At 52.3% G+C, this 26580-nt stretch overlaps 2 protein-coding genes across 6 annotated transcripts in view; one reads left to right on the top strand and one right to left on the bottom strand.

The window, feature by feature from the left end:
* The window catches only part of TMEM143 (transmembrane protein 143), a 33351-nt gene extending 23975 nt beyond the window's left edge, over positions 1 to 9376 (bottom strand). For 2 of the 3 annotated variants that reach the window (XM_032169283.2, XM_058425159.1), the window contains exons 1-3: positions 9256 to 9376; positions 8649 to 8889; positions 5351 to 5455 (exon numbers count right to left, since the gene is read on the bottom strand). In XM_032169283.2, coding sequence (XP_032025174.1) covers positions 5351 to 5455; positions 8649 to 8889; positions 9256 to 9278 — 369 coding nt within the window. In that variant the 5' untranslated portion in view covers positions 9279 to 9376. The remainder of the gene's footprint in view (positions 1 to 5350; positions 5456 to 8648; positions 8890 to 9255) is intronic. The other variant, XM_032169284.2, reaches the window with a different exon arrangement.
* A 215-nt stretch (positions 9377 to 9591) lies between these two features.
* On the top strand, positions 9592 to 21467 carry SYNGR4 (synaptogyrin 4). Of its 3 annotated transcripts, none has more exons than XM_058425162.1 (5): positions 9592 to 9726; positions 11095 to 11294; positions 18611 to 18848; positions 20703 to 20842; positions 21175 to 21453. In XM_058425162.1, exons 2-5 carry the CDS (start codon positions 11202 to 11204, stop codon positions 21406 to 21408), a joined length of 705 nt encoding a protein of 234 aa, XP_058281145.1. In that variant the 5' UTR covers positions 9592 to 9726; positions 11095 to 11201; the 3' UTR covers positions 21409 to 21453. The 3 variants fall into 3 exon arrangements, with proteins under 3 accessions (XP_058281145.1, XP_032025173.1, XP_058281144.1); XM_032169282.1 differs by having other exon boundaries at positions 9724 to 9893; positions 21175 to 21467; XM_058425161.1 differs by lacking the exons at positions 9592 to 9726; positions 11095 to 11294 and adding an exon at positions 18023 to 18153 and having other exon boundaries at positions 21175 to 21455.
* Positions 21468 to 26580: the final 5113 nt, after the last annotated feature.

The raw sequence follows: 26580 nt of genomic DNA, 5'->3' as shown, positions 1-26580 counted from the left end.
TTCAAGTGATTTTCCTGCCTCAGCCTCCCGAGTAGCTGGGACTATAGGCACCCGCCACCACACCCAGCTAATTTTTGTATTTTCAATAAAGACGGGGTTTCACCATGTTGGCCAGGCTGGTCTCGAACTCCTGACCTTAAGTGATCCGCCCACCTTGGCCTCCCAAAGTGCTGGAATAACAAGCGTGAATCACTGTGCCCGGCCAAATTTCACTTCTTTACCTTGTTGCTGGTCTCTTCCTCAGTAGAACAGAGCCTGTGAGGCACATCTGTCACGCTGTCCACTGTCCCCCAGAGCCTCGAGCCATTCCAGAGACACAGTAGGTGCTCAGTAAATATTTACTGAGTGAACTCAATGAATGAATGAATCAGCGAAAAAAGATCAGAGAGAGGTCACCTGCCAAGGTCATCCGCAGCACTAGTGAACAACCAAGCTATTGTTCGAACCGAGGCTATGCTGCTTCTTTCCCTGCCCAGGCCACATCTTCAAAGGACTTAAGTCATCAGCAAATGGTCACCCAGCCGGCCTCACCTGCCTCTGCCACTTCTACCCTGCCCCTGCCTCTGTTTAAAATCTCCTGCCTGGGAGATATATGCTTATTCACTTATGTTCTTTCTACATTTCTATATATTTATACATTTCTATAATAAAATGGGCTTTTTTTAACTTTTTTTTTTTTTTTTTTTAAGAGTCTCGCTCTGTCACCCAGGCTGGAGTGCAGTGGCGTGATCTTGGCTCATTGCAACCTCCACCTCCCGGGTTTAAGTGATTCTCATGTTTCAAGTGATTCTCATGCCTCAGCTTCCTGAGTAGCCGTGACTATGGGCACTCCCCACCACAACTGGTTAATTTTTATATATTTAGTACAGACAGAGTTTCACCATGTTTGCCAGACTGGTCTTGAACTCCTGGGCTTAAGTGATCTGCCTGACTCGGCCTCCCAAAGTGCTCAGATTACAGATAAGAGATACCGTGCCCAGCCTTAACTTTTAAAAAAATAGAAAAAGAAAAAAACAACCGTGGCTCGAGAGGCCATAGGCGCCCTGTGGAAGAGCTTGGAGGCAGGCAGACGGGGGCTTGATCTTGACTCCACCAATTATGAACTATGTGATCCTGGGCACAACCCGGGCCCTCTGAGACCTTCAGTTTCTCCCTGTACGAATGCGCTGATGGCGGCTGCCTCTCCGCACTGCAGGAAGGAGTCAATAAGCCAGACACAGCAAGCGCTCAGCAACAAGGGCCTGTGATGGCCGCTGTTGCTGGGGTTGTTATTATTCAAAGCAAAGTGCGGAGCTGCAGAAGGCAGTGGTGGGATGCGGCGAGGGGTGAATGCAGCAGGCCTGGGTTGTCCAAACTCCACACATTCCAAAAAAAGGACCGGCCCTGGACCAGCTTCTGGGAGGGAACCTCTAAGCCCTCAGAAAGTCCTGACTGATAAGAGTGTCTTGGTTTACCTGGGGCCTGGGGCCACAATGGATGCTGTATGTTAATGTTGTGATCTATGGTCAGGGCCTGGAGCCACTGGGTATCAGTTTGACCTCTGAAGGGGCCGGAGTCTCAGGTCAGCCACCATGCATATGTGACTGACCCCCAGTAAAAACCCTGGACACCCAGGCTTACAGGAGCATCCCTGGTTGGCAGTACTGCTTGTGCGTTGTCACACATCTTGCTGGGAGAATTAAGTGCCATCCATGACTTCACCGGGAGAGGACAGCTGGACACTCACGCCTGGTCTGTCTTCGATTCTGCCCCATGTACCTTTTTCCTTTTTTTTTTTTTCTTTTTTTGGGACGGAGTCTCACTCTGTTGCCCAGGCTGGAGTGCAGTGGCAAAATCTCAGCTCACTGCAACCTCCGCCTCCTGGGTTCAAGCGATTCTTCTGCCTCAGCCTCCCAAGTAGCTGGGATTATAGACATGCGCTACCATGCCCGGCTAATTTTTTTTTTTTTTTTTGAAACGGAGTTTCACTCTTATTGCCCAGGCTGGAATGCAATGTCACAATCTCGGCTCACTGCAACCTCTGCCTCCCAGGTTCAAGCAATTCTCCTGCCTCAGCCTCCCAAGTAGCTGGGATTACAGGCATGCACCACCACACCCAGCTAATTTTGTATTTTTAGTAGAGACGGGGTTTCTCCATGTTGAGGCTGGTCTCGAACTCCTGACCTCAGGTGATCCACCCGCCTCGGCCTCCCAAAGTGCTGGGATTACAGGCGTGAGCCACAGCGCCCAGCCTTTTTTTTTTTTTTTGAGATGGACTCTCACTCTGTCACCCAGGCTGGAGTGCAGTGGCATGATCTCGGTTCACTGCAAGCTCCGCCTCCTGGGCTCAAGTGATTCTCCTGCCTCAGCCTCCTGAGTAGCTGGGATGACAGGCACATGCCACCACATCTGGCTAATTTTTGTATTTTTAGTAGAGACGGGGATTCACCATGTTGGTCAGGCTGGTAATTTCTGTATTTGCAGTAGAGACAGGGTTTCGTCATGTTGGCAAGGCTGGCCTCGAACTCCTGACTTCAGCTGATCCACCCGCCTTGGCCACCCAAAGTGCTGGGATTACAGGCGTGAGACACCGCGCCCGGCAGTACTACCATCTATTAATAGATCCTCCCACAGCAGTTTCTCAGCCCAGACCTCTCCCTTCACCTCCAGATCTACATATTCAAGTCCATCTTTCTTTTTGTTTTTTTGTTGTTTGTTTGTTTTTCTGAGACAGAGTCTCACTGTCGCCCAGACTGGAGTGCAGTGGCGTAATCTTAGCTCAAGCTTGGCGCAAGCTCCGCCTCCCAGGTTCACGCCATTCTCCTGCCTCAGCCTCCCGAGTAGCTGGGACTACAGGCACCCGCCATCACGCCCGGCTAATTTTTTTTTGTATTTGTAGTAGAGACGGGGTTTCACCGTGTTAGACAGGATGGTCTCGATCTCCTGACCTCATGATCCGCCCGCCTCGGCCTCCGAAAGTGCTGGGATTACAGGCATGAGCCACCGCGCCCGGCCTCAAGTCCATCTTTCTACCTGGCTTTCTAAAAGGCGGCTGAATGCATAAAGAAAATATGGTCTATATACACCACAGAATACTACTCAGCCATAAAAAGGAACAAAATAATGTCTCTTGCAGTAATTAGATGGAGCTGGAGGGCCGTTATTCTAAGTCAAGTAACTCAGGAATGGAAAACCAAATAGCCTGTATTCTCACTTATAAGTGGAAGCTAAGCTATGAGGGTGTGAAGATATACAGAGTGATATAATGGAATTTGGGGACTCAAGGAGGGGGGTTGGGATGGGGGTGAGGGACTACATATTGGGTACAGTGTACACTGCTCTAGTGATGGGCACACCAAAATCTCAGAATGCACCACTATAGAATTCATCCATGTAACCAAAAAGCACATGTACCCCAAAAACTACTGAAATAAAAAATTTTTTAATTAAAAAAGAATAGGCCAGGCGCAGTGGCTCACGCCTGTAATCCCAGCACTTTGGGAGGCCAAGGCAGGTGGATCACTTGAGGTCAGGAGTTCAAGATCAGCCTGAGCAACATGGTGAAACCCCATCTCTACTAAAAATACAAAATTAGCCAGGCGTGGTGACACACGCCTGTAATCCTGGCTATTCGGGGGGCTGAGGCACAAGAATCACTTCAACCCAGAAGATGGAGGTTGCAGTGAGCCAAGATCGCACCACTGCACTCTAGCCTGGGCAGCAGAGTGAGACTCTGTCTCAGAAAAAAAAAAAAAAAAAAATTAAAACAGAATAAATAAATACATAAATAAATGGTAGCTCAAATTCTTAAGTCCAAAACTGAGCTCTCAGTCCTCCCTGCAGATCTTTCTCCCCAGCCCACCACGGTCTTCCCCATGGCAGCTCCATCCTCCGGGAGACTCAGGCCAGAACCGCTGGAAACGCACCCCTACTCCTCTCTCTTCCTCCCACCACACCACCATTGCCAGCACATCAGCAAAACGCTGATGCCTTCCAATATAACCAGCATCTGACCGTTTTTCACCACTTCCATCACTATTACCCTCGTCAGAGCTTCCATTATCTCTCCCCTAGACAAATATAATAGACTCTTTCGTAGACGTCCTTGCCTCTGATAGTCTGTTCCCTACACTGCAGCCAGAGAAATCCTGTTAACACCTAAATCCGCTGCTCACATCTCTCCTCAGCTCAGAGCCCTCCCATGGCTCCTGGCTCACTCAGAGTCAAAGCAAGGTCCTCAGTCTGGCGCGGTGACTCATGCTTGTTATCCCAACACTTTGGGAGGTCGAAGCAGGTGGATCACTTGAGGTCAGGAATTCAAGACCACACTGGCCAACATGGTGAAACCCTGTCTCTACAAAAAATACAAAAATTAGCAGGGGGAAGTGGTGGACGCCTGTGGTCCCAGCTACTCGGGAGGCTGAGGGAGGAGAATCACTTGAACTGGTGAGGCGGAGGTTTGCTGTGAGCAGAGATCGCACCACTGCACTCCAGCCTGGGCAACAGAACAAAAACTCCATCTCAGAAACAAAAACAAACAAAAAAACAAAGCAAGGTCCTCATGGTGGCCCACAAGGCCCAGTACGATCTGTCCCCATCCCCTCTGCCCTCATATCCCACCCTCCACACACATTGACTCTCCTGCAGCCACAGTGGCCTCCTCACTGTTCAATACTCCAGGTCCCCGCTCACCTCAGGGCCTTTGCACTTGCTCTTCCATCTGCCAGGAACATCCTCCCCCAGGCATTCATCAGGCTCGTTCCCCCTCTTCACTAAGCCTTTAGCCCACGTCACCTCCTTGGGGAGCCCTTCCCCACCCACCCCGTCTGAAACAGACCCCATCTCCCCCCTCTTTTTTTTTTTTTTTTTTTGTGGCCAGGTGAGCGCGTGGTGCAATCTCGGTCATGCAAGTCTTCTCCTGCCTCAGCCTCCCGAGTAGCTCGGACTACAGTCGCCCCCCACCATGCCCAGCTAATTTTTGTATTTTTAGTAGAGACAGGGTTTCACCATGTTAGCCAGGATGGTCTGGATCTCCTGACCTTGTGATCTGCCCGCCTCAGCCTCCCAAAGTGCTGGGACTACAGGTGTGAGCCACCGTGCCCAGCCCATCTCATCCCTCTTTATCTCACTACTCCACCTCATTGTTCATGGCACTTATCACCACCAGGCATCATATTTTATATTTATTTGATTCCTTGTCTCCCCAGTTGGAATGTTGGCTCCATGAGGGCGTCGCTTCATCTGTCATGTTCACTGTTGAATCCCCAGCACTTAAAATAAGGGCCAGGCTCCAAGAAGGTGTCAGGGAATGTTTGCTGAATGAGCGGATGCATGAACAAGCACCACAGGGCTGGAGGGGCCCCGTCCTCACCTGCAGCCGGGCCAGGATTTGGTGGTAGTGGAACAGGGTGCAGAAGTCCACGTGGGCCGAGAACGCCTCCAAAGCCGCCTTCTCTGCCGGACTCGAGTGGAACTCCTGTTACCTCAGGAAGCAAAACTTCTCTGTAGGGCTTTTCCCCTTCCCCAAGGGAAAGAATTCTTTCCCTGGCTGCCTAACTACACAATCAGAGCTCTGGACTTTGAAGTTTTGTTCTGGGGCCGGGCGCAGTGTCTCGCACCTGTAATCCCAGCACTTTGGGAGGCCGAGGCAGGTGGATCACTTGAAATCAGGAGTTCGAGACCAGCGTGGCCAACATGGTGAACTCCCATCTCTACTAAAAATACAAAAATTAGCTGGGCATGATGGCGTGCACCTGTAGTCCTAGCTACTCAGGAGGCTGAAGCTGGAGAATTGCTTGAACCAGGGAGGCGGAGGCTGCAGTGAGTCGAGATCGCGCTACTGCCCTCCGGACTAGATAACATGAAGACGCTGTCTCAAAAAAAAAAAAAAAAAAAGTTTTGTTTTGGTTGGGTGGGGGCTGACCAATTTTACTGAAACTGAGGCAGCCAAATATAGTGAAAAACTATACTGGGCTTAAAAAGCTGGAGGTTCAAGTTTTTGCTTTGACATTTCCTAGTCAATACACACAATTCCAGGAACTGTCTGACAGTGTAATATCATCCTCCAGAAGTAGATGGAATTATTATTATTATTATTATTATATTGAGACAGGGTCTCATTCTGTCACCCAGGCTGGAGCTCAGTGGTGCAATCTCAGCTCACTGCATCTTCAACCTCCTGGGATCAAGCGATCCTCCCACCTCAGCCTCCTGAGTAGCTAAGACTACAGATGCCCACCACCATGCCTGGCTAATTTTTTTCAATTTTTTGTAAAGGTGGAGTCTCACTATATTGCCCAGGCTGGTCTGAACTCCTGTGCTCCAGCGATCCTCCCACTTCAGCCTCCCAAAGTGCTGGGAGGCTGACCCACCATACCCCCAAGGTTGATGGAATTATAACTCCCATTTGTCAGCAGGAGAAACTGAGGCTCTGGAAAAGTCATTTGGTAAGGACTGCAGTGTCTGTGGGAAGTGACTGCAATCTAGGCCTGTCTGACTCCAGGGCACACATTGAACCATTTCTTTCTTTTTTTTTTTTTTTTTTTTGAAAAGGAGTCTCACTCTGTTGCCAAGGCTGGAGTGCAGCGGCCACGATCTCAGCTCACTGCAACCTCTACCTCCACAGTTCAAGCAATTCTCCTGCCTAAGCCTTCTGAGTAGCTGGGATTATAGGCGCCTGCCAGCACGCCTAGCTAATTTTTGTACTTTTAATAGAGACGGGGTTTCACCATGTTGGCCAGGCTGGTCTCAAACTCCTGACCTCAGGTGATCCACCTGCATCGACCTCCCAAAGTGCTGGGATTACTGGCGTGAGCCACCACACCTGGCCTTGAACCACTTCTTTTTTTTTTTTTTTTTTTTTTTTTTTAAGATGGAGTCTTGCTCTGTTGCCCAGGCTGCTGGAGTGCTGTGGCACGATCTCGGCTCACTGCAAGCTCCGCTTCCCAGGTTCACACCATTCTACTGCCTCAGCCTCCCGAGTAGCTGGGACTACAGGTGCCTGCCACCTCGTCCGGCTAATTTTTTGTATTTTTAGTAGAGACAGGGTTTCATCGTGTTAGCCAGGATGGTCTCAATCTCCTGATCTCGTGATCCGCCCACCTCGGCCTCCCAAGTGCTGGGATTACAGGCGTGAGCCACCGCACCCGGCCTTGAACCACTTATGTTTCCTATCTCAATGTCCTGGGTAATTGTCTTCACTTCTCTGAGCCTCAGTTTCCTCACTGGCAACTGAGGATTACATGCTCTTTCTCAGAGGGCTACAGTGAGAATTTGATGAGATTACACGTGTCCTATATACACGTGTTTACATATGTGTGCATATATTTGTATATTTATATGTGTATATTTGTGTATTTTTGTGTGCATATATTTGTGTGTGCGTGTATTTGTGTATTTGTGTGTATATTTGTGTGTGTGCATTTGTGTGTATATTTGTGTGTGCATTTGTATGTGTATATTTGTGTATTTGTTTACACCTATTTGTGTATTTGTGTGAGAATGTATTTGTGCGTGTACTTGTATGCATATACTTGTGTGTATTTGTGTGTGTATATTTGTGTGTGTATCAAGTCCAGCACAGAATTGAGTACATACAGTAGGTGTTCAGTAAATAAATGTTAAATTAATGAATGATGGTGGGGTGTGGTGGCTCATACCTGTAATCTTAGCACTTTGGGAAGCCAAGGTGGGCAGATCACTTGAGGCCAGGAGTTCAAGACCAGCCTGGCCAACATGGCAATACCCTGTCTCTACTAACAATACAAAAATTAGCCAGGCGAGAGTCCCAGCCTCTCGGGGGGCTGAGGAAGGAGGATCACTTCAGTCCAGGAGGCAGAGGTTGCAGTGAGCTGAGATTGTGCCACTGCACTCCAGTCTGGGCAACAGAGTGAGACCCTGTCTCAAAAAAATAAATAAATAAAAATAAGTGAATGAATAATAATCCTCAAAATCCTCAATAATGACAATGATGATGATGGTGGTAATAAGACCTCAGTTTCTAGAGTGAGACCAAGACTAGGATGAGGTGAATATGGCACCCAAGGGTGCAAAATTTAATGCGGCACTCACTCTTAGGGTCAAGCGAGTGCCTCACTTGCCTAACCCTAGTCCTGGGCCAGCTCTGGAGTCAGACCACTTTGGTTCAAATCTAAGCCACTATGTTGTGGCCTTGGGTAAGTCACTTTCTTCCCTATGTTTCCATTATCTCATCTGTAAAATGGGGATGATGGTGGTATCTCTCTTACTGATGATTCAACAATACATGAAAAATGTCTGGCACAGTGCCATAGAGTCAGAGCTCAAATTGTGTGATAATAATTATGATTACAGCGTTGTGACTTTATAGGTACAATTATCAGGTAGTAGAAAGAGTAATGATGAGGATGATTACTATACCCATCTTAAAGAGGAAAAAACATGCCCCAGAGAGTGCCTGTTCAAGCCCTCACAACAAGCCAGAGTCGGGAATGGATGCTGCATCTGCATCTCGGAGACCTGGCTCCTGCATTCCAGCTCATCTCCCGCCCGCTAGGGAACCACGAAGGGACTCGGGAACTACAACTCCCAGGAGGCGCCAGGGCAGCTCTCTGCAGCAACTAGGGCCCTGCCGCCGCGAAGCCTGCTGGGAGTCGTAGTCCCCAGGCTCTTGGACCCAGGACAGGCGGTACCTGTATTAGGAGGCGGAGCAGCTGCTCCTTGGAGAAGGGAATGAAGCGCTCGCGGTACTGCTGGGCCCAGTCGCGGGGCTCCCTGGGGTTCCACATCTTGCGATACTCCCCCATTTTGGCTGCCAGCGATGAGAGGGCCCGGGGGGGCCCGAGGAGCGCGGGCAACAGTGGCCATACTCGGACCCTGGACCCCCAGACCCCCCGGGTCACATGCAGCATGGCTAGACCCTTTCCCTGGAGCCTAAACAGAGGAAAATGGGCAGGGGTCAAAGGCCATCTAGAGGAAAAGCGCCCTCTCCACCTCCACGTCCCACCCTCCAGAAGCCGTCTCTACCCCAGGCAAGGCGCAGAGCCCATCCGCTCGCCTCGAAGCCCCTGTTGCCTGTCCCCTTCCCACACTGCTCAGTTGGCCTGGGTCCCAGACAGGGGTCAGAGGTCTTAGGTTCTGGGGCGTTTTGCAGGCCCAGAGACCCTGTAGTGGTACAACGTTTCTTTGGGGTCTAGACAGCGAGGTAGATCTTAGGAGAGCAGGAAATGCTCGGAAAGGTTACCTAGGGGGTGCAGGGCCGCCCTCCCTGGCCATGCAACCCCCCGATTTCTCCCTCACCTTAGCCAAAGCTCGACTGTCATTGAGCCTTCTGCGCATGTGCAGGAGGGCGTCCTGGGCTCCCGAAGTTCGGCTTCAGCCAGCAGTAAAACGCATGCGCAAAGCCTGGGTCAATGCGGGCTGTCCATTTCTCACCGCCGACTCCCTATATCAACTACGCATGCGTTGCCTGCCTTTCGCCGCCGCCGGCCTCGTTTGGCGCGACGCATGCGCCGCAGGAGTGTCTCCTTGTCCGCTTGCTACAAAGGGAAGGGGCGGAGTGGACGCGAGACTCCCCAGAGGGATGGGGCGGGGCAGGGCTCCCGCGCGCAGTCCGCCAACGGCGCGCGGTCCAACGTCCGCCGAGGCCACGCCCCCGCTCGTGTCAACTCCTGAGTAGGCGGAAAGACGGAGGGGGCGGGACTTGGGCGCAGCCAATCAGCTGTGGAGGAGCGAAAAGGCGGGAAAAAGCGGAACCAAAAGAAGGCTGAGGTGGCGCCAGGGACCAGGAGGGGTGGGCGGGCGAAAGGAAGGGTGGGCCCTCAGGTGACGCAGATTGGCCCTCCAGTGAAGGGGCGGCCCCTTCTCAGGCGGCGTCACCCCCAAACCCCAGCGCTGCCATTCCAGGTCCTTAAAGGGGAGACCGCGATTCTAAGAAGGTAGCCCAGTGCCGGGGCGTGGCCTCATTCTGAAGTTCCCCACAAATCCGAGGTCCCGACTCCCAGCTTGAGAAATTGCACTTCCGTGAAAATGGAGCTGAATTCGAAAGGGAGGCCCTTATTCTGGGAAATAGCCCCAAATGACAAGGACAGCCTGAAATATGCCCTGAGATACCTGGGTTCTCCACGAAGGGTGCTGTCACCCCCAAACCTGAAAGGGATTATTCGGTTTCAGACCTCCCAGGGCCTCTGATCTCAATGGCCGCACCCCCTAGTCCCCAGAAAATCCCACCTGTGTCCTCTCACAGAAGGACCCAGTCCTTCTGCGGGCCCTTCAGCTCCTGGGTCACAAGACATGGTCCCCAAATATCCCAGCTCTCCCCTGCACTCCACCTCTGGGACCCCTGACAGCCCTCTCACCCCACAACCCCCTTAGCCCACATTCCTGACTTCTGGAACCTGAAGCAGCCCCTTCACTTATGTCCCTCACTCCTGGGACCCCCAGAATCTCCCTCACCCCAGGCCCTCACCTCTCTGGAATCCTCCATAGACCCCCTTAACCCACACCTCAACCCAGGGGACCTTCAGTGACTCTCTCACCCTGGACCTCCACCTCTGTGACCCCTGGCAGCCCTTCCCACACAATACCTTTCCTGGGACCCCTAGTATCCCCATCCTATGCCCCCCTCTCCTGGGACCCCCAGAAAGCTCCCTCACCACACACAACCCCATTCCTGGGACCCCCCCAGCACCCGCATCCTATGTCCCCCACTTCAGGGACCCCCAGCAGCCCTCTCACTCCACACAACACCTTTCCTGGGACCCCTCAGAACCCGCATCCTATGCCTCCCACTTCTGGAACCCCCAGCAGCCCCCTCACCACACAACCCCATTCCTGGGACCCCCAGCACCCCCATCCTATGCCCCCCACTCCTGGGGCCCACAGAAGCCCCCTCAGCACACACAACCCCATTCCCTGGGACCCACCTGCACCCCTATCCTATGTACCCCATTTCTGGGGCTCCTGACAGCCCATTCACCCCACACCTTGACTCCTAAGAGGCTCAGCCGTCCCCTCACCCCACACAACTCCATTCCGGGGACCCCTCATCCCCACCCCATGTCCCCCAATCCTGGGGCCCCCAACAGACCTTCCACCCCGTGCCCCTGACTGGCATCCCCCATCTGTGTCATCCCACAGCAGCCAAGCCCAGGGCCGGCCTGAAGCCCCCGGACGGCAGTGCCCAGCAGGCAGCGCCCAGCACCCTGGCTCCCACCTCCCAGTGGCCCCAAAGGAAAACAGCTGCCATGCACATCCCTGAAAGCCTCCAGGAGCTGGCCAAGAGCGAAGCCGTGCAGTTTCTGAGAAGGCCCAAGACCATCATGCGGGTCTTCGAAGGGGTGAGGCCCTCCCGTGGCCTGACTGTGCCCCTGGGTGACAAGAGCCCGGAGCTCTGAACTCCCAGACATAGTGCGGGAGGTGGGGGGACAAGGAAGGGGTCAGACCGGGAAACAAGGCAACGGAGCAAATGCTGACACCACCTTTTCCTGAGCACCCCACTATGGGCCCTGTGCTATTAAGGCACTTATGGACTCTCACAGTAAGGAACAGCCCTCACAGTAGGTGCTGCAAGTCCCATCTCTGAGATAAGAAAACTAGGGCTCAGGAAAGTTAAGTAAATTTTTTTTCTTTGAAACAGTCTTAATTAGCCAGGCATAGTGGCACACACCTGTAATCCTAGCTACTGAGGAGGCTGAGGCAGGAGAATCGCTCGAACCCGGGTGGTGGAGTTTGCAGTGAGTGGAGATCATACCACTGCACTCCAGCCTGGGCAACAGAGCCAGACTCCATCTCAAAAAAAAAAAAAGAAAGAAACAGTTTCGCTCTGTTGCCCAGGCTGGAGTGCAGCAAAAAGCAGTGGCTCGATCTCCACTCACTGCGACTCCACCTCCTGGGTTCAAGCGATTCTCCTGCCTCAGCTTCCCAAGTAGCTGGGATTACAGGTGTGCGCCACTGCGCCTGGCTAATTTTTGTATTTTTAGTAGAGATGGGGTTTCACCATGTTGGCCAGGCTGGTCTCAAACTCCTGAAGTCAAGTGTTCCGCCCACCTGAGCCTCCCAAAGTGCTGGGATTACAGGTGTCAGCCACCGCACCCAGCCTAAGTAAATTTTTTAAATCTGGGATGTCCAATGGGGTAGCCACAGCCACATGTGGCTACCTCACTTTGCACTAATTAAAATAAAAGAGTCCATTCTTCACTCACAGTGGCCACATTTTAGGTGCTCAACAGCCACATGTGGCTGAGGACTCTCATATCAGACAGTACAGGCTGGGTGTGGTGGTTCATGCCTGTAAAACCAGCACCTTGGTAGGCCAAGGCAGGCAGATCATCTGAGGTCAGGAGTTGGCCAATATGGTGAAAACCCGTCTCTACTAAAAATACAAAAATTATCCAGGCATGGTGGCATGAGCCTGTAGTCCCAGCTACTTAGGGGGCTGAGGCTCGAGGATGGCTTGAGCCCATGTGGCAGAGGTTGCACTGCAGCCTCGGTGACAGAGTGAGACTCTGTCTCAAAAAAAAAAAAAGAATGTGGCCAGGCGCAGTGGCTCATGCCTGTAATCCCAGCACTTTGGGAGGCCGAGGCAGGCGGATCATGAGGTGAGGAGATTGAGACCATCCTGGCTAACATGGTGAAACCCCGTCTCTACTAAAAATACAAAAAAATTAGCTGGGTGTGGTGGCGGGCACCTGTCGTCCCAGCTACTCAGGAGGCTGAGGCAGGAGAATGGCATGAACCCGGGAGGCGGAGCTTGCAGTGAGCCGAGATCGCACCACTGCACTCCAGCCTGGGCGACAGAGCGAGACTCCATTTAAAAAAAAAAAAAGTGCAGATATGGGACATTTTCATCATGCCAGAGAGTTCTATTAGACAGCATTGGCTAAGGTCACTCAGTAAGAGGCAGGGGCAGGATTCAAACTGAGATCCGTGAGATGCCAGAGCCCATTTATTTTCCACCTCCCAGTTGAGGGAGGAGGAGGAGAGGAACGGGGCTGGGGCCTCTACGAAGAGAATAAGGAGTGCAGACCTGAAGTGCCAGATGTTGGGTGGTCACCGTGTGCCAGGCACCATGCCACCGTTCATTTCATCATCCCCACACTCCTGAAGAATCCGGACACCTGGAGTCAAATCCTCATTCAGCCCAGACTTTGCTGTGTGACCTTGAACCAATCACTGATCATCTCTGGATCTCAGTACATGAAGGGTTAGGGCTGTGGCTCTGACCTTTAACCTGTGCTGCTTCCACCACTCTGCTTTAACAGAATTGGAAACTAAGGCCCAGGGAGATGTTGAGACTTGATCGAGGTCTTGGGAGTAGGTGGGGTTCCCCGGCTCAAACCCAGGGTCTCCACCCCCAGAGTCCTAATCCAGAGTATCTCCTCTCTGCCCCTTCTAGAGCCTGAGCTTGGAGAAGGAAAAAACAGGCCTGGAATCCTGGCTCAGCCACGTGCTGTCCATGCAAAGTGGCATACTGCCCAGTTTACCTGGGCCAGGCCTGGTGTCATTACCAGCAGCAGCACCTTTCTTTCTCAAAAGTGCCCCTTTTGTTTGATGGCTTGCGTGGTCACCCTGTGTCCATGTGACCCTGAGCAAGCTATTTGATTTCTCTGAACATCTCCATACTCTTGTCTGTAAAAAGAGGTTCCTAATACTCTACTCCTAGGAAGGATCATTGTGAAAATGAAACAAATTAATGCCTATAAACTGATTAGCATGGGCCAGGCAAGTAGTGATCTTTCCTTAGTGATTTTTTTTTTATTTTTTTATTTTTATTTTTTGAGACGGAGCCTTGCTCTGTCACCCAGGCTGGAGTACAGTGGTGCAATCTCAGCTCGTTGCAACTTCCGCCTCCCGGGTTCAAGCAATTCTTGTGCCTCCGGAGTAGCTGGGATTACCGGCGTGCACCACCACGCCTGGCTAATTTTTGTATTTTTAGTAGAGATGGGGTTTCACCATGTTGGCCAGACTGGTTTTAAACTCCTGACCTCAAATGATCCACCCGCCTCGGCCTTCCAAAGTGTTGGGATTACAGGCGTGAGCCACCGCACCCAGCCTTGATAGTGATTATTATCAAAACAAATCATTACTCGTGTGTGAGGAGAGGGCCTCGGATGATTGAGATTTGTGTCCATTGTCCTCCCCAGGGAAAGAGGGGAATCCTGAAAACCACATCCCAACACCAGATCTTTCGCTGGTATTAGCTTCTCTACTCCTCACCACAACCCTATGACACAGGCATTATGATCCCTGTTTAACCCAAGGGGAAACTGAGGCTCACAGAGGTTGAGTGTCTTGCCCAAGGACATCACCCAGCTGGTGAGCAAGTCCAGCTCGGATCCACCTGCCTGTCTGGAAAGCCTCGGAAGGCAGGGCGGGTGGCAAGGGAGACTGAAGCCCAGCTGGTGTGGACTGGTGCGGGGAAGGGGGAGGAAGAGCCGCCAACCACGCCAGACGTTCTGGTCACAGACTTTGCCCGCCGACTCCATCCACCCTCCCCCCCCCCCCACCCTCTCCTCCTTCCCCCCTGGCCTGGCTCCTCAGTAGGGAGTCTCTGGGCAGCTGGTGCTCTTGTCCTCGCTGCCGCCTGCCAGCTGGTGCCTTAACTGATAAATCTTTGCTCCCTCCCTAGGGACAGGCCAGGGAGGGCATGGAAGGAGTTTGGACTGAGGCTTCAGAGGGATAGGGTCCCTCTAGCCCAGATAAGCCCCTGCTCCTCAAATCTCCAGTGCCCCGGGCTCATGTCACAGCCCAGGGTTTTGGGGGTCAGTGGACAGACAGCCCACCCGCCTAGATGTCAGGAGGGCTGGATTCCAATCCCCCTTCCACCACTTACTGACCTTGAGAGGACGCCTCCCCTCTCTGGGCAAGTCACAAGAATGACCATTTTCCTAAGCACCTGCTAGATCAAAGCCCCTACCCCCACATTCCTCCTTTTCATAGCATAGAAACAGACCAAGAAACTGAGGCTCCAAGAGATGAGTGATTTGCCCCAGGCCATACAGCTGGCGCAGTCAGAAGCGTCTGGCTCTTTTCACTCCACCAAAATGGCTTCGATTTATCACCTGTGAAACAGAAATGAATTAATAACCTCCACCACGTGGGGCCAGTGTGAGGTTCCAAGGAGGTAACGCAGGTAAAATGAATATGGGCTCAAAAATGATCGATGTGCTTTCCTGTCCTCGACCTGGCTCTGCCTCAGACCAGCAGGGCCAGCCACACCCCCTCTATAGTCAGTTCTTCTGCTCCAAAATAGGGAGAATCATCTTACAGCCTCCCTCCAAGGGTTGCTGTGCAGATCAAGTGAGATGATGGATGTGAATACCCTTGGTTATTGCCGAAGGGCTAGGCAAAAACAGGGAGTCAGGGTGTTGCTGTTGTTGTTGTTGTTCACAGAAGGCAATTAAGGCAAAGGAGAAGGGAGGATGGACGGAAGCTGAGGAGTTTAGGGGTCAGTTCTTTGCCTCCTCCATCTCCACTCTGAAGGGCAGGGCAAGAGTCAAGACAAAGCCAAAGTCATTCACTCTTTCAGCACACATTTGCTGAAGTCCAGTCTAGTGCTGGGTGCTGGGGATAGAGAGCAGGGGCCCGGCCAGGTGGCTCACGCCTGTAATCCCAACACTTTGGGAGGCCAAGGCGGGAGGATTGCTTGAGGCCAGGAGTTTGAGGCCTGCCTGTGCAACATAGCGATACCGTCTCTACAAAAAATTAAACATGAGTGAGGCATGGTATTTCGCACTTGTAGTCCCAGCTACTCAGGAGGCTGAGGTGGGAGGATTGCTTGAGCCCAGGAGGTTGAGGCTGCAGTGAGCCGTGATCACGCCACTGCACTCCGGCCTGCAAGACACAGTGAGACACTGTCTCAAAAAAAGAAAAAAGAGAGAGAGCGAGTCCTGTGTGGAGACTATCCAGGAAGAGTTCCCATTCTAACGAAGGGGAGATTTTCTTTTTCTTCTTTTTTGAGACAGGGTCTCACTCTGTTGCCCAGGCTGGAGTGCAGTGGTGCGATCACAGCTCACTGCAGTCCTGACCTTGTGGGTTCAAGCGATCCTTCTGCCTTAACTTCCCAAAGCACTGGGATTACAGGCATGAGCCACCACACCAGACCAAAGGAAGATTTTCAATAGTCTGTTTCCCTTGGCCTACCCCCCGCAATCCCCAACCCCTATCGCCAACACTGCCACTTCCAATCAATCACCGAGTCCTATTTTACACGCTAAATATTACTGAATTTCCCAGGGCTCTGGCCTCAGCCTTTCTCACCTGGGCCTCCCCACCTCCTCTCGGGTATGTTGGCCTCTTGTCTTGCCCACCTCCGATCCATCAGCCACGTGACCCCAGAGGGCTTCTCTAACCCCAAGGCTGACCCAGCTGTCCCCTGCACAGAATCCTCCCATGCATAACATTGAATGCTTTCCATGGCTCCCCAGGTCCGGCTCCTGGCCCTGGTGTTCCAGGCCTCTTAGAGCCTGGCTCCCACCCACTTTTCCAGCCTCATCTCACACCAGAACCCTCCAGTGAGTTTCTCTCTTATCTCTGAAACTGCCCGCTCTGCAGCATCTGGCTTTTCCACGTGCCATCCGCCCTGCCGGGAATGCCTTTCCTCCTCTTGTCTGCCTGAGAAACTCCTTGTTCTTTCAGGTCCAGTTCAGAACTCACCTGAAATCCAGCCCTCAATCTGGCTTCCGCCTTGACTCTCTCCCCCACCCCAGGCCCCAGCCTCCTCCCCACCGCCCCATCTACACACCAGCTCATCTTTGTCTGGCACAGACCTGCCCTGCTGCATTGTGACCATCTGGGACAAATCAATGGGGCTTCAAATTTTCACCAAATTTCGTTGATAGGAGTCCCCACCCTCAAGATGCGTGGTGCAGTTTGAGGTGGCGGAGCAAGAGGTCAAGGGCAGACTCAGGAGGCAGGCTGCTTTGGTTCAAATCCAGGCTCTGACACTGACACTGACCAGCTGACTTTTTTTTTTTTTTTTTTTTTTTGAGACGGGGCCTCACTGTGTCGCCCAGCCTGGAGTGCAGTGGCACGATCAGGGCTCACTGCAGCCTTGACTTCCGGGTCTCAAGTGATCTTCCTACCTCAGCCCCCCAAGTACCTGGGACTATAGGTGCACACCACCACACTGAGCTAATTTTTTTTTTTTTTTAATAATTTTTGGTAGATACTAGGTCTCACTCTGTTGCCCAGGCTGGTCTCCTAAGCTCAAGCGATTCCTCCCACCTTGGCCTCCCAAGTGTTGGGATTACAGATGGGAGCCACTGTGCTTGGCCTTTTGTTTGTTTGTTTTGAGACAGAGTCTTGCTCTCTCGCCTTGGCTAGAGTGCAGTGGCACAATCATGGCTCACTGCAGCCTCAACCTCCTGGGCTCAAGTGATCCTCCTGCCTTAGCCTCCCAAGTAGCTGGGACTACAGGTATGCACCACCACACCCAGGTATTTTTGTTTTTAATATTTTTGTAGAGACTGGGCCTCGCTCTGTTGCCCAGGCTGGTCTCGAACTCCTGGCCTAACACGATCCTCCCACCTCAACCTCCCAAAGTGCTTGAATTACAGGCATGAGCCACCTTGCCCAGCCATTGGCCAGCTAATTGGGTTCAGCCAACTCCTTATCCTCTGTGCCTCAGTTCCATTATCTGAAACACAGAGCTGTGAGTAGAGCTCGTATCCTAGGGTGGCTGTAAGGGTGACCTGGGTGAGTGTTTGCAGAGTGTTTCTGTGGTTTATTTATCAAATACACATAGAAGACAGGCATGGACGCAGACTGTGCACCATGCACAGACGAGAGGGACAGGGTTACCAGATCAGTGTCGTATTTGTCTAAAACAAAATCTCAAAGCCAAAAAACAAGGCAAAATGTTAATATGTGTTAGTTTGGCCAGTCGACACTGGGTGTTTCTTATGTTTCTCTTCGTATTTTTCTGTATGCTTGGACTATCTTGCATATTGAACCTAAGAAATGAATAGGAATCAGTGAGGCCAGGAGGGAGGAGACAGAAGTCACAGAGGGAAGGGCTCTAAGTGCCTCCTCTCGTTTAGTCCTCAGAACCACCCCAGAGGGAAGAGCTGAGAGGCAGAGAGAATAATCATGACTGCAAACACTGATTCAGCTCTTCCCGTGTCCCAGGCTCTGTGCCAAGCATTTTATACGGGTACCTGGGTTTGGTGGCAGAAGGAGAGTGTGGGGGAGGCAGGGGTGAGTGAGGAGAGATGACATTGGAAGAGTGAGGGGAGCGGAGACTCTGCAGGGCCTCCAAGGCCAGGCTTCAGGGCTGGGACTCAGTCCTGAGGCACTGGGGAGCCATGAGGGGCTGTGGCAGGGAGGGGCAGGGTGTGGAAAGGCTGTGGTAGGGAGGGGCAGAGTGTGGAAAGACTCCCCTGGGGATGGGCTGAGGTGGGGAGAAACTGGAGGTGGGGAGGCTGGGAGGAGGCTGGGGCAAGGGCCAAGGAGAGCAGACGAGGCCTGAGCTAGGATGGAGCAGAGGGGACGAGGGGCAGGAAGCTGAGGGCTCTGACACTGTGACAATGACAAGGAGGGAGGGGCCCAGACGGACCAGTGACTGGGTATACAGAAAGACCGACAGCACCAGGGAGGAAGGTGGAGCAGCTTCGGGGAGAGACTGAGCTCCTCTCTGGCCCCTGGAAATCCACAGGTCTTCTCCCTGATCATCTTCTCGTCCCTGCTGACCGATGGCTACCAGAACAAGATGGAGTCTCTGCAGCTCCACTGCATTTTCAACAGCAACAGCGTGGCCTGCAGCTTTGCTGTGGGAGCCGGCTTCCTGGCCTTCCTCAGCTGCCTGGCCTTCCTTGTCCTGGACACCCAGGAGACCCGCATTGCCGGCACCCGCTTCAAGACAGCCTTCCAGCTCCTGGACTTCATCCTGGCTGGTGAGCCCCCAGGACCCCCAACCCAGAGCTGCCCCTCCTCCTGCTCACAGCCCTCCTGGCTCCCCAGGGCCTCCCAGGCACAACCCTTCACCACCTAGCCGGCCTCCACCCTGACCATCCTCCCAGTAGGAGGCATCTGACCACAAGTGGCCCAGAGCTTCTCACTGCGCCTGGCACCTGCTCTCTCCTGCTGGGGAATTATTATTATCCTTCAGACCCTGAGTAAGGATCACCTCTTCTGACCCCCAGGCAAATTATAGCAGCCTCCCTTCTGCCCCGTGCTTTCTTTGCATTTGCTTCCCTCATTCACAGAAAATCTCTCTTTTTTTTTTTTTTTTTTGAGAGGGAGTCTCACTCTGTCACCAGGCTGGAGTGCAGTGGCACAGTCTCAGCTCACTGCAACCTCCACCTCCCGGGTTCAAACGATTCTCCTATCTCAGCCTCCCGAGTAGCCGGGATTACAGGCGCACACCACCATGCCCAGCTAATTATTTTTTGTATTTTAGTAGAGACGGGGTTTCACCGTGTTAGCCAGGATGGTCTCCATCTCCTGACCTCGTGATCCGCCCGCCTCTGCCTCCCAAAGTGCTGGGATTTTAGGTGTGAGCTACCACGCCCAGCCAAAGTCTTGCCTCCTAACCACTGCCAAACACTCCTGATGGAGCCTGGCACACAGCAAGCACAAAATGTGTGTCCTTCTTTGGGGCCTGACCTCCTTCCTCTCAGTCTGTTTGATCTCAACTCCTCCCCACCCTGCCGCTCCACCTCCCCACTGGGCCAGTCCCAGTGACTTAGGGCCAAGGGAGCCCTGGAAGGTCATGGAATCTAGTGCTGTGCAGGAGAACTCCCTGTGAGGGTGGAAGTGTTCTGTCCCTGCGCTTTCTCATGCAGGAGCCACTGCTCACCCATGGCTGTTAAGCACTTGAAATGCAGCCGCTGGCCGGGGACGGTGGCTCACACCTGGAATCCCATCACTTTGGGAGGCCAAGGCAGGCGGATGACTTGAGGCCAGAAGTTCGAGACCAGCCTGGCCAACATGGCGAAACCCTATCTCCACTAAAAATACAAAAATTAGCTGGGCAGGGAGGCAAGTGCCTGTAATCCCAGCTACTCAGTAGGCTGAGGCAGGAGAATCGCTTGAACTCGGGAAGCAGAGCTTGCAGTGAGCTGAGATTGCGCCATGGCACCCCAGCCTTGGCAACAGAGCAAGACTCCGTCTCAATAACAACAACAAAAAAAGAAATGTGGCCAGTGCAGCTGAGAAACTTTTTTTTTTTTTTTTTTTTGAGACAGAGTTGCACTCTGTCGCCCAGGCTGGAGTGCAGTGGTGCAATTTCAGCTCACTGTAACCTCCAACTCCCAGGTTCAAGCGATTCTCCTGCCTGAGCCTCCTGAATAGCTGGGACTACAGGCGCCCACCACCATGCCCAGCTAATTTTTGTTTTTTCAGTAGAGACAGGGTTTCGCCATGTTGCCCGGGCTGGTATCAAACACCTGGCGTCGAGCGATCCACTTGCCTCAGCTTCCCAAAGTGCTGGGATTACAGGTGTGAGCCACCTCGCCTAGCCTAAAATCCTGTGTTAATGAATAGAAATTTAAACAGCTGCATGAGGCCAGCGGCTCCTGTATTAGACAGCACAACTCTACTCCAGCAGCTCACTTTAGGGAAGGCTAGGAGGGACTGGGGAATGACTTGTGGGAGATGTGTCAACATAGAAGCTAATAAAAAAAGTATTTTTCAATAACTCGTGGAAGGTCGTGCAGCAAGACCGCCAGCCCCATCCTTCCCATGCCTCAGCAGCCCCGCCTGAGCGAGCTTTCTCCCGCCCCTTTTCTCTCCCTGTGACGCCACAGTTCTCTGGGCAGTTGTCTGGTTCGTGGGTTTCTGCTTCCTGGCCAACCAATGGCAGCATTCGCCACCCAAAGAGTTCCTCCTGGGGAGCAGCAGTGCCCAGGCAGCCATCGCCTTCACCTTCTTCTCCATCCTTGTCTGGGTGAGGACAAGCCCCTCCACCGCCCCTCCCTGGGAGGGGCACCCTCTGCAGGGTGGGGTTGAAAGGGCTAGAACATTCCTGCTCTCACTTAGCTCCCGTGGGAGTAGGGGTGGGGGTGCTCCCCCAGGACTCCACTGGTCCCTTCCAGGTGCCGCTTCCTCTGAGCAGCCACAGCCCAGCATCAGGCCTGTCCTTCAGCTCGGGGCTCCTGGGCAATGAGCAGTCCAAACACCGGTACCTTTTGTCTCCTTCCCAGGCCAGTCCCCAGCCCAGTCCCTCTTTTGACCTGCCCAGCCCAAGCCAGCCTTCAGCACGCGCTTTTCTGCCCACAGATATTCCAGGCCTACCTAGCATTCCAGGACCTCCAAAATGATGCTCCAGTCCCTTACAAGCGCTCTCTGGATGAGGGCGGCATGGTGCTGACCACCTTTCCCTTGCCCTCCACCACCAGCCCTGTGAACATGCCCACCACTGGCCCCAACAGCCTGAGTTATGCCAGCTCTACCCTGTCCCCCTGTCTGACCGCTCCAAAGGTCCCCCTGCTCGCTATGATGCCTGACAACTAAATATCCTTATCCACATCAATAAAGAGTGAATCCTCCCTCCAGAAGGGTTTCTAAAAACAGCCCTCAGTCCTTTGCATGTCTGTTCCACTCTGGTCCCTTGAGTGGCGAGGGTGGGTAAGAATCCCACAAGGTCACCACTGGGGTCTCTGCACTGGGTCACATTTCCATACCATCTCCTGGAGCCATCATTGGGATACCACCTTGATAGTGACAGACTGGAGGTGGTGAGAGGAGGGAAGCACTTTTTTTTTTTTGAGATAGAGTCTCGCTCTGTCGTCCAGGCTGGAGTGCAGTGGCGCGATCTCGGCTCACTGCAACCTCTGCCTTCCGGGTTCAAGCAGTTCTCCTGCCTCAGCCTCCCTAGTAGCTGGCATTACAGGTGCGCACCACCACGCCTGGCTAATTTTTGTATTTTCAGTAGAGACGGGGTTTCACCATGTTGGTCAGGCTCGTGTCGAACTCCTGATCTTGTGATCCGCCCACCTTGGCCTCCTGAAGTGCTGAGATTACAGGCGTGAGCCACTGCGCCTGGCCAGGAGGCACTTTTTTCAGGCCTGTTACACACTAAGTCCTGTCAAGTCATTACTCCTTGAGTCCCCACACTGGCCAGGGGAGGAAGGCACAAGGTGCCTCCTTTACAGTTGAGGAAGCAAAATGCTTCCACCTGTGGAGAGAACACCAAGAGGAAGGGCCAACAAGGGGACCCAGCCCTGTCACTCAAGCCCAAGCCCTTTCACTCCCCATAGTGACCAAAGACTAAAAACCATGGCGTGTGAGGAGTCGGTGAAGGAACGGGGTGCTGAGTCCGCGAACGAGATTCAAGGGAGACCCTTGTCTTTAAATATTTCAAAGAATATCTTCGGGGAGGAGGAGTTTTTATTCCAGGAGAACCCCAGTGGTAAGCGGGGGACTCAGGCACAGGCCACAAACGTTCCTACCTGTAGGAGCCAGGCAGGAACCCCCAGTGGGTGAAGCGCCTATTAAGGGAGTAGTGGGAACAGGGCCACGTCCAAGAGGGGCAGCCTTCACTCAGCGCACATTCAGTAACGGGGCCTGGAGTTTCTTTTCTTTTCTTTTTTTTCTTTTTTTCTGAGATGGCATCTCGCTTTGCAGCCCAGACTGGAGTGCAGCGGTACAATCATAGCTGTCTACAGCCTTGACCTCCTGGCAGCAAGCAATCCTCCTGCCTCAAGCCCCAAAGTAGCTGGGACTAGAGGCGTGTGCCACCACTCCCAGCTAATTTTTCAATTTTTTTGAGGAGATGGGATCTCACTATGTTGCCCAGGCTGGTCTTGAACTCCTGGGCTCAAGCAGTCCTCCTGCCTTGGCCTCCCAAAGTGCTAGGATTATAGGCATGAGCCACCATGCCTGGCCAGCCTGGGGTTTCTAGAACAGTGCTGTCCTCTTGAAATCTGATGTGACACCCAAGGGGAGTTTAAAATAGTCTAGTGGCCACATTAAGAAAAGTAAAACAAGGCTGGATGCGGTGGCTTATGCCTGTAATCCCAGCACTTTGAGAGGCCGGGGCAGGCGGATCACTTGAGGAGGCCAGAAGTTCGAGACCAGCCTGACCAACATGGTGAAACCCCGTCTCTACTAAAAATACAAAAATTAGCCGGGTATGCCTATAATCCCAGCCACTTGGGAGTCAGAGGCACAAGAATCACTTGAAACCAGGAGGTGGAGGTTGCAGTGAGCCAAGATTATGCCACTGCACTCCAGAATGAGAAAATGAAACAAATGAAATTAATTTTAATATTTTATTTATGTCAATATATCCAAAATATCATTTCAACATGTAATCAACATAAAAATTATTAGTGAGGCATTTTCCACTCTTTGGTACTAAGTTTTTGAAATCCATTGTGTATTTACACCAATAGCACGCCTCAGTTTGGACTCACCAGGTTTCAGGGGCTCGACAGTCACACATAACCACTGGCTACCCTACCAGACAGTACAGCTATAGAAACTCCGGTTTTTCTACAACAATTTGGACATCCATTCTGTGGGGGGTTTTAAAATGTGAAATCAGGCCAGGTGCGGTGACTCACACCTAAAATCCCAACACTTTGGGAGGCCAAGATGGGCGGATCACAAGGTCAGGAGTTCAAGACCAGCCTGACTAACATGGTGAAACCCCGTCTCTACTAAAAATACGAAAATTAGGTCGGGCTCAGTGGCTCACGCCTGTAATCCTAGCACTTTGGGAGGCCGAGGCAGGCTGATCACTTGAGGTCAGCAGTTCGAGACCAGCCTGACCAACATGGAGAAACCCCATCACTACTAAATATAAAATTAGCCAGGCGTGGTGGCGCATGCCTCTAGTCCCAGCTACTCAGGAGGCTGAGGCAGGAGAATCACTTGAATCTGGGAGGCAGAGGTTGCGGTGAGCCGAGATCACGCCATTGCACTCCAGCCTGGGCAACAAGAGTGAAACTCCGTCTCAAAATATATATATATATATATACACAAAAATACAAAAATTAGCCGGGTGTGGTGGCGTGCACGTGTAGTCTCAGCTACTCAGGAGGCTGAGGCAGGAGCATCGCTTGAACCCAGGAGGTGGAGGTTGCGGTGACCCAAGATGGCGCCACTGCGCTTCAGCCTTGGTGACAGAGCAAGACTCTGTCTCAAAAAAAAAAAAAAAAAAAAAAAAAGTGAAATCGGTGGGCAACAAATACAAAATAAACGTTGGGCAGTCCAAACGAAACACACCTGCCTGGGGCCATCATGGCCTGCAGAGCACTAGTTCACAAACCGGACAAAAGGATATGAGATGTGGGGAATCAAATTTGGGTTCCATTAGTCCTTTTTTGGAAGCTTCCTGTGTGGCTGGCCCTGTACCTGGAGGTGTAGAAATAACTGCGTGGTCCCGCTGGGTATAGAGAGAAAACAGCAGCAGTGCAGTGAGACAGGAAGTGTTCTGACATGGAAATGAGAGGACTCTGCACTAGACGTCCCTCCGGATAAGCGTGGGTGTGTCACTTACTATCTCCCGGCCCAAGTTGTATTGGCTATAAAACTAAATAATTAGACAGATTTTTTTTTTTTTTTAAAGACAGGATCTCTGTTGCCCAGGTTGGAGTGCAGTAGAGTGATGATCATGGCTCACCGCAGCCTCAACTTCCTGGGCTCGAGCAATCTTCCCACCTCAGCCTCCTGAGTAGCTGGGACTATAGGTGCAGGCCACTATGCCTGGTTAGTTTTTTGTTTTTTATTCATTTTTTTTTTTTGAGATGGAGTCTCACTCTGTCACCCAGGCTGGAGTGCAATGGCTCAGTCTCGGCTCACTGCAACCTCTGCCTCCTGGGTTCAAGTGATTCTCCTGCCTCAGCCTCCTGAGTAGCTGGGACTACAGGCGCATGCCACCACACCCAGCTAATTTTTGTATTGTATAGTAGAGACGGGGTTTCACTATGTTGGCCAGGCTAGTCTCAAACTCCTGACCTCGTGATCCACCCACCTTGACCTCCCAAAGTGCTGGGATTACAGGTGTGAGCCATCGTGCCCGACCTTTTTTTTTTTTTTTTTTTTTTTTTTTAAAGAGGGTGCCTCACTCTGTTGCCCAGGCTGGTCTTGAACTCCTGAGCCCAAACAATTCTCTCACCTCCACTTCCCAAAGTGCTGGGATTACAGGCATGAGCCACTGCACCCAGCTAAAGAATTGAACCGGATTTAGATGGATGCTTTTCAGACTGTTCAAAGAGATTCCGGCTGGGCGCGGTGACTCACGCCTATAATCCCAGCACTTTGGGAGGCCAAGGTGGGTGGAACACCTGAAGTCAGGAGTTCAAGACCAGCCTGGCCAACGTGATGAAACCCCATCTCTAAAAAAATACAAAAACTGGGCTGGGCACAGTGGCTCACGCCTGTAATCCCAGCACTTTGGGAGGCTGAGGCAGGTGGATCATGAGGGCAGGAGTTCAAGACCAGCCTGGCCAAGATGGTGAAACCCTGTCTCTACTAAAAATACAAAAATTAGCCCAGCGTGGTGGTGGGCGCCTGTAATCCCAGCTACTTGGGAGGCCGAGGCAGAGAACTGCTTGAGCCCGGGAGGCGGAGGTTGCAGTGAGCTGAGATTGCGCCACCATACTCCAGCCTGGGCCACGGAGGGAGACTCTGTCTCAAAAAAAAAAAAAAAGAGAGAGAGATGCCCTGGGGCTGGGCACGGTGGCTCACACCTATAATCCCAGCACTTTGGGAGGCTGAGGCAGGAGGATCACTTGAGGTCAGGAGTGTTTGAGACCAGCCTGACCGACGTGGTGAAATCCCATCTCTACCAAAATATACAAAAATTAGGCCGGGTGCAGTGGCTCACACCTGTAATCCCAGCAACTTTGGGAGGCTGAGCCAGGTGGATCACCTGAGGTTGGGAGTTCTCAAGACCAGCCTGGCCAACATGGTGAAACCCCATCTCTAAAAAATACAAAAATTAGCTTGGCGTGGTGGCGGGCACCTGTAGTCCCAGCTACTTGGGATGCTGAGGCAGGAGACTTGCTTGAACCCAGGAGGAGGAGGTTGCAGTAAGGTGAGGTCACACTACTGCACTCCAGCCTGGGCAATAGAGGGAGACTGTCTCAAAAAAAAAAAAAAAAAAAAATTAGCCAGGTATGATGGTACACGCCTGTAGTCCCAGCTACTCTGGAGGCTGAGATAGGAAAATCACTTAAAACAAGGAGGCAGAGGTTGCAGTGAGAGAAGATTGTGCCACAGCATTCCAGTCTGGGAGAGTGAGACCTGTCTCCAAAAAAAAAAAAAAAAGGTGCCTTGGGCTGAGCAGGCAGCAATACAACCCCCTTCCCCAGTCATCCCCAGCAAGCGAGCAGCCCCGCTCTTGTGTTTTCCATATTGGGCTTCCAGGCACAAATCCAAACAGAAGGTCCCTTGACTTAAGAGAAAGAAACAAAAAACCGGCTGAAAAACCATACAATGTTGGTTAAACACACAAGCTCTGGCATCACGAAGCCCAGGTGCAAAGCCCACCTTTGCCACTCACCCCTCTGAACCTATTTCCTCATCCACAAAGTGCCCCCTTTGTAGGGATGTCGTGAGGGTCGCAGGAGCTCATCCGCGTAACATACAGTGCCTGGCACATATCAAGTGCTCAGGAAACGCCACCTCCCTGCCTCCTCAGGCTTCCAGAGCCAGCCTCTGGGGAAGCTGCAGACA

This window comes from Hylobates moloch, unplaced genomic scaffold, assembly GCF_009828535.3.
Source record: "Hylobates moloch isolate HMO894 unplaced genomic scaffold, HMol_V3 SCAFFOLD_12, whole genome shotgun sequence".
Lineage (NCBI taxonomy): Eukaryota > Metazoa > Chordata > Mammalia > Primates > Hylobatidae > Hylobates > Hylobates moloch.
Note: the sequence above shows the minus strand (reverse complement) of the source record. Positions and strands in the feature narration are given on the sequence as shown.

Coding starts and splice junctions, on each gene's coding strand:
- SYNGR4 (XM_058425161.1), top strand. CDS start 18,046: ATGACTGCAAACACTGATTCAGCTCTTCCCGTGTCCCAGGCTCTGTGC. Junction 18,154..18,610: donor AGAGTGTGGGGGAGGCAGGG/GTGAGTGAGGAG, acceptor GGAAATCCACAG/GTCTTCTCCCTGATCATCTT. Junction 18,849..20,702: donor CCTGGACTTCATCCTGGCTG/GTGAGCCCCCAG, acceptor GTGACGCCACAG/TTCTCTGGGCAGTTGTCTGG.